This window comes from Bicyclus anynana, chromosome 18 (genome assembly GCF_947172395.1).
Source record: "Bicyclus anynana chromosome 18, ilBicAnyn1.1, whole genome shotgun sequence".
Lineage (NCBI taxonomy): Eukaryota > Metazoa > Arthropoda > Insecta > Lepidoptera > Nymphalidae > Bicyclus > Bicyclus anynana.
Window position 1 is genome coordinate 5,246,573 of NC_069100.1, and position 6,414 is coordinate 5,252,986.

A 6,414-nucleotide genomic window follows, 5' to 3' on the forward strand; every position below is an offset into this window, starting at 1 on the left:
TTAAGGAAATAATCTCCTAATTAATCGCTAAAATTTTCTTACAATTTCAGTAAGCCAAAGTAATAAAAATTGTTTTTAAAGTCTGTAGTTTTTTTTCCACCGCTAAAAGCGGAAAAAGTAAATAACCATTTATTCTTCCTATAATTTAATCTACCAAATGTAATCGGTCTCAATGACGCTCGAGTAACTGCAAATTTAGCATCCCGGGCTCCCCTACTATAATGTAAGAGTCCAATGTCAAAAGTGTACTAGGGTTGACACCTCGAAGTTGTAAGCAAAATCTTGAAGTCCTCATATCTCCCTCAGGATTCTGACTAGGAAGCTCATATTTTTATAGGCAAGTATTATACCTCCCTTACTCCTGGTTGTTGCCTTGATAGGGTCCTTACCGAACACCTTGTATAATGTAAAAGATCGATTGCCGATCTTAATTATAATTTATGAATTCAGATTGATCTCCGATCGCGATTCATTATTTAGTTATAGTCAGTTATAAATAAATTTTGTAATAAATATTATATTGCAAAACTTCTTATTAAATACTTCAATCCCCTAACTGCCCCAAAACGTAAGGGCCAGGCCACAACTGTGCGTTGCGGCGTCGCATCGCAAAAATCAACGACGCCGCACAACGCATCGTGGAAATTTCCGATGCGCTGCGCAACGTACAAATCTGCGATGCGACAACGCGTTGCCGTTTAGTCGGTGTCCATACTTTGAACGACCTGCACGTGTTTTTTAAGCGATATGGCGGAGTACGATGTCGACCACCTGATATCTTTAATTTACGAACGTCCCGTCCTTTGGGACAAAACTATATCACAATTCAAAGACAAAAATTTAAAAACAGAAGCATGGAGGGAAGTGTGTACAAGTTTATATTCAAATTTTGAGGAGTTAAATACTGTTGAAAAATCAAAAATCGGTAAGTACTTATAAACATTTATATTTTCGTTAACTGCCAACTTAGAGCTCCAATATTACTATTAAAATAATTACAAAATTCGTTTCTGATTATGTTAGCTTCTGTTCTACTTTCATGTGTTGTTTCGTGTAAAATTTGCAAAGAATCGTCAATAATCATTTCTTCAAACGTTTGTGCGCCATCTCGATTCAATACAAAGTTGTGTAATACACAGCATGCTTTTATAATGTCTATTGTGAAATCGTAAGAAACATTAATGGGTCGGTGAAATATGCGCCATTTATTTGCGAGTATGCCAAAAGCGCTCTCAACATATCGTCTGGCTCGGCTCAAACGATAATTAAAAACTCGTTTTTCTATCGATAAAAACTTCCCAGAATATGGGCGCATTATATTTTTTGTCAGTGGTAATCCTTCATCCGCCACGAAGACAAAAGGAATTTCTTTTTGAAAGCCAGGTAACGGTTTTGGCGGAGGTATAGATAATTGACCTTTTTTTAATAAGTCGTATAGTTTTGAATTTTGAAAAACAGTGGAGTCACATTCCTTACCATATGCACCTATATCGACATATATAAATTTGTAATTCGTATCAACAAGTGCTAATAGAACAATGGAATTATAATTTTTATAATTGAAAAATAGGGATCCACTGTGATCCGGGCTCAATATACGAATGTGTTTTCCATCTAGCGCTCCTATACAATTAGGAAAGTTGGTCTTTTTTTCATACTCTTGAGCAATTTGTTCCATCAGCTCTGTTGTAATTTTTGGTAATTCCAACCTTTTAAGAATGTTCCATAAAATACGACAAACAAATTTTACTATTTCTGTTATTGTAGATTTTCCACGATAATATGTGAAATGCATATCTTTAAAAGTATTTCCCGTCGCCAGGTACCTGAAAAAAAAAAAAACAAAATAAATCATTATTCTTCATATTTTTTTAGGTAACGATGTCATAAAAAAATGGAGAGGAATCAAGGATAATTTTACAAAATACGAAAAAAAATTAAACGAGCAATGTAAATCCGGAGCTGGGGCCAAAAAAATTAAACAATATCATCTATACGACCAGCTCCTATTTCTGAAAAAGAATTTTCAAAATAAAACAACATCAAGTCTTGACGATGAAGAAATAAGACCAAGCACCTCAACCCAACAAAGCCAGCAACCTGTCATGCCACGTTACCAGCTTGCATCGCGTAAAAGAAAAATTGACGAAGACGAATTTGAGAAGAATATTATAGCTGCTTTAAAAACACCTGAAAGTAGACATTTATCTTTTTTTAAAGGAATTTTGCCATCATTGGAAAAATTGAATGATAATCAAACAATAATTTTCCAAAGTCGTGTCCTACAGATATTAACTGATTTACACCAACCATCATACTATCCCAGCCACTATCAAACTTCACAAACATCCGTCCAAGCAAACTATCAAACATCTCAAACAACTGTTCAGACTGGCTATCAAACAGCTCAGATGTCTATGCAGAGTGGCTACCAAACATCCATTCAACGCAGTGCCTTCCAAAGCGGATGCGAAACATCACCGGCACCTATGCAATCGTCTCCACAAACGCCAAGGAATGATGATGTAAATGAGCCAGAACAAATTAATTTCGATGAGGAACTAACAAATTTGACGAATGACACACAATCGGAATACGAGTTTTGAATAACACTAAATTGTGAAAATGATTAAACAGTATGATTATAGTATAAATAGTTTATTTTTTTCTTACCTTATAGTTAATCCCAGCATCTCCAGAGGTTCGATGGGTTTTCTAAATATGTATTTCTTTTGTAAATGAGGCTTTATCAAACTAAGAAGCTCTTCAAAACATCCTACACTCATCCTAAAGTAATCGAAAAATTTAACCTCGTCCACTTTTAGCGCCTCATATTTCCTTTTGAAGTGGTTTCCATCTTTATTCATAATTGTCAGTAATGGGTGCACCCAGTACTTTCTTTTCTGTTTCTTTTTCTTAATACGCCTTAACGCAAGCAGAAGTAGAACACGCGCAGTGCGATCCATGTCTCACTAGAAACTGAAACGTTGGTTAGCGTCTTTACGTACGATGTCGTATGCGATGAAATTTTTGCGTTGCGACATCGCATCGCATAGCTGTGCGATGTTGTTTTTACGATGCGACGCCGCAACGCACTGTTGTGGCCTGGCCCTAAGCCATTTCTATTTTAATGTGTACTTTGAAAAGATTTCTATATTCTACTTTGTTTTTATTTTTTCTCTATTGACCTAAACATGATTTAAGTCGATAGTGGTAAAAAAACAATTTGTAACCAACATTTTTTTAAAAGAGCTACTGTTGAGTTTCTTATCGATTATTCTCTGAAATGTCTGCACTTCCGAATCGAAAGTACAACAAAATTATCATAAAAGTAGGTATTTAAAATAATGTTATTATTAACTGAATCCTGACAACGCTTACATTTGGAAGGTGCGTTTTTGAACCCTCTTAACAATAATTTTTAAGTTTTTGACTTTTATCATCACCATTATTTAATAACATTGTTAGGAAGTTTGAAAAGTACTTGTAAACCTATTGATTACCTATACTTTCTTTAATATTTTTTTTCTTATGTTACTGAAGGTCAAAAATAAAATAGTACTTAAGTAATATAATAAAATATGAAAAGGGAATTTATCTCTTCCAACAATAATAATATATATCCAAGTTCACGAAAATCGACCACAGGTGTGAAAACATAGTGAAAATGTGCGAAGGAAAACCTCTAGAGAGACACTCGTCAAGTTCTGATGTGTGACCAATGATACACAAGATAAAGATACCTACTTTGTACTTTATACGTCCAACGACTTTTTATACTAAAACTAGCTGACGCCTCGCGGTTTCACCTACGTGGTTCCCGTCCCCGTAAAAATACGGGAATAATTTATAGCGTTAGCCTTCCTCAATAAATGAGCTATCTAACACTGAAAGATTTTTTAAAATCGGATCAGTAGTTCCTCAGATTAACGCGTTCAAGCAAACAAACCAACTCTTCAGCTTTATAATATTAGTACCTATAATACATATATCTAAAATATCGTTTATTGATTGAGTTTAAAAAAAATAATTGCTAAAATCTGAGAATTTCTTAATTATAGTGAAATAAACAAGGTTATTTAATAATTCAATTTCAATTCATTTTCATTCTCAATTCAGTAGATTTAGACCATCGTCTTAAAAGTAGAAGATACTTCAGACGATGGTGCTTGAAAGCGATCGGATCGACTTTACTCTCACTTACATTAATAACTAGCAATAGTAATCTAGAAGTACTCTACCTATAAAATTAGTACTGTGGTCGAATTTCGAAGATAAAAAGCCAATTTTATAAAAAATGTTAATAGGCAAATGCCTTTTATCTTAACACCAAAATACTTAGTAGTAATTTGTAAAAGATTACTATAACAAGATCCCCCAGAATGTGATGGACCTGCCAATGCATAGCTTTAAGCAATGTGTTAAAAAACATTTACTTGGTCGAGGTTACTACAACATTGATGAGTCCTTTAATGATAAAGATGCTTGGAGGCCGTTGGATCAGCTTCACACAGGAAGTAAAACTATAAGAAATTGTAATGTTGTCATCAATTAAACTTTATTGTTGTTTGATTTTTTTTTAAGAACAACTGTTGAGTCTCTTGCCGGTTTCTTCTCAGCAGAACCTGCCTTCCGAACCGAAGGTAAAATCTTTACAAATAGCCTAACTTAACTTGAAACAAATGAATTTTTGATTTTTTTTTTGATAAAAAATGTAAGATTTTTGTCGAATCTATTCATTAAAATTTGCTTCCAAACCAGTAGCAAAGTCACTACAAACAAAACGATTTGATTTATATTTTTTGAAGTCAGATGCGTAATTTCCACAAAACTATAGTTGCAAGTTTCTGCTTGTTTTGCATTAAATAGGGAAAATCTAGGAATTATTTGTAGCAATGGTACTGACGTGGGAATTCGGACGAGGGAAGTGATGCTGTAAATAGAATAAGCGATTCGGATGATAAATGTTACTCGAGACTTTCCTCCGACAAATTTATTACAGATAAAAAGTTGACACAAGATGAAGAGTTAATATAATAAGAGTTGGAATCACTTGGACCTTTCTCACGAGGTAACCGTTAATTAATGTTCCGATAGTTTCTTCAATCAATGGTCTTATAGCGAAAAGCATCCACAAAAACTTCGAAATTTTTATGATTATTTCAATTTATGACGAAGATGTTTTTTTTCTTAAAGAATATTTACCATATATTTTTAGATATGACCAATATTCCCATTCCTCTCCAATTAGTTGGAAAAAACTGTATTAGGAGTGGGTACGACAATAGACCAATGGGGCGGGGATCGAACCACCACCCCTCGGTGATGAGTCCGACCGCTCTTACAGTTGAGCTATTGAGCCTCATTTGTACATCCCCTAAGGAGCATAAATAGGGGTTAAAAATAATATGAAAGTCGTGTCCTTTTAGGTTATAGCTGCAAGTGTAAAAATAAAGCAAAGATATAAAATTCATATTTATGATTTCCCAAATATTTCGGCAATATCAACGGCCGAATTTCGATCAGTGGGCGAATATTGGCATCAGTAAACAGGTCACTAAGGTCAAAGTTAACTGTTTCAATGTCGCCTACCGCTGTCTGCGGTGAGCTTAGGGACCTATTGGTAGACATTGAAAATAAACTTTCGACTTCCATAGATATAGATAATTTTCTGTGGTAATTTTGAAGCATATTAATATCTCTTGCCAATCCGCATTAGACCAGCTTGGTGGACTATTAACCTAACCCCTCTAATTCTCAGCCAAAGAAGGAAGTAGGGAGGGAGTAGAAGGGAGTGTGTAAGATAACATAAGTGTTGAATGGAGATAAGGTTAAGAGTAAGTCCATTAGAGAGCTTTCGATTGGTGTATCTCCGTATAATCGGCATTTCTTCAGTATGATCAAAATAAATAAAAATATTTTCGAAATTATTTAATTGAACTTAAGGTGCACGAGGCACCCGCATTGACTTAATGAGTAGGGTCGAAACTCAAAATTGCACTGTTTAGTATCATTATCAACCCATATTCGGCTCACTGCTGGGCTCGAGTCTCAGAATGAGAGGGGTTAGGCCAATAGTCCACCACGCTGGCCCAATGCAGATTGGCAGACTTCACACACGCAGAGAATTAAGAAAATTCTCTGGTATGCAGGTTTCCTCACGATGTTTTCCTTCACCGTTTGAGACAAGTGATATTTAATTTCTTAAAATGCACACAACTGCAAAGTTGGAGGTGCATGCCCCGGACACTCTTACACTGTTTAGTAGTAAAAGTTTAAAAAGCTGAAAATATTTTCTTATTAATGTCTTTGTATATCAATATTTTCATTCAAAAGTATTATCATTCTGAATTTGTGAACTTTGTATTAATTAATTTAGGCGCGGGTCCGTTGAGAAAGTTTTATTCAAACTGG

The 6,414-nt window shown here is 34.7% G+C and overlaps 2 protein-coding genes across 2 annotated transcripts; one reads left to right on the forward strand and one right to left on the reverse strand.

Annotated features, from left to right (window-relative positions):
- The first annotated feature begins 576 nt into the window (after window positions 1–576).
- LOC112055483 (uncharacterized) lies at window positions 577–2,680 on the forward strand. Its single transcript, XM_024095617.2, has 2 exons — window positions 577–925; window positions 1,876–2,680. Exons 1-2 carry the CDS (start codon window positions 748–750, stop codon window positions 2,604–2,606), a joined length of 909 nt encoding a protein of 302 aa, XP_023951385.1. The 5' UTR covers window positions 577–747; the 3' UTR covers window positions 2,607–2,680.
- On the reverse strand, window positions 931–2,966 carry LOC128198977 (uncharacterized). The gene is made up of 2 exons (XM_052887067.1): window positions 2,674–2,966; window positions 931–1,826 (listed from the first exon to the last, which is right to left on the reverse strand). Exons 1-2 carry the CDS (start codon window positions 2,964–2,966, stop codon window positions 944–946), a joined length of 1,176 nt encoding a protein of 391 aa, XP_052743027.1. The 3' UTR covers window positions 931–943.
- Between the last annotated feature and the right edge of the window lie 3,448 nt (window positions 2,967–6,414).

What these genes read in the sequence shown, in the direction of transcription:
- LOC112055483 (XM_024095617.2), top strand. Translation starts at nt 748, where the DNA reads ATGGCGGAGTACGATGTCGACCACCTGATATCTTTAATTTACGAACGT. An exon ending in TGTTGAAAAATCAAAAATCG is followed by an intron (nt 926 to 1,875) that starts GTAAGTACTTAT and finishes ATATTTTTTTAG; the next exon opens with GTAACGATGTCATAAAAAAA.
- LOC128198977 (XM_052887067.1), bottom strand. Translation starts at nt 2,966, where the DNA reads ATGGATCGCACTGCGCGTGTTCTACTTCTGCTTGCGTTAAGGCGTATT. An exon ending in ATGCTGGGATTAACTATAAG is followed by an intron (nt 1,827 to 2,673) that starts GTAAGAAAAAAA and finishes TTTTTTTTTCAG; the next exon opens with GTACCTGGCGACGGGAAATA.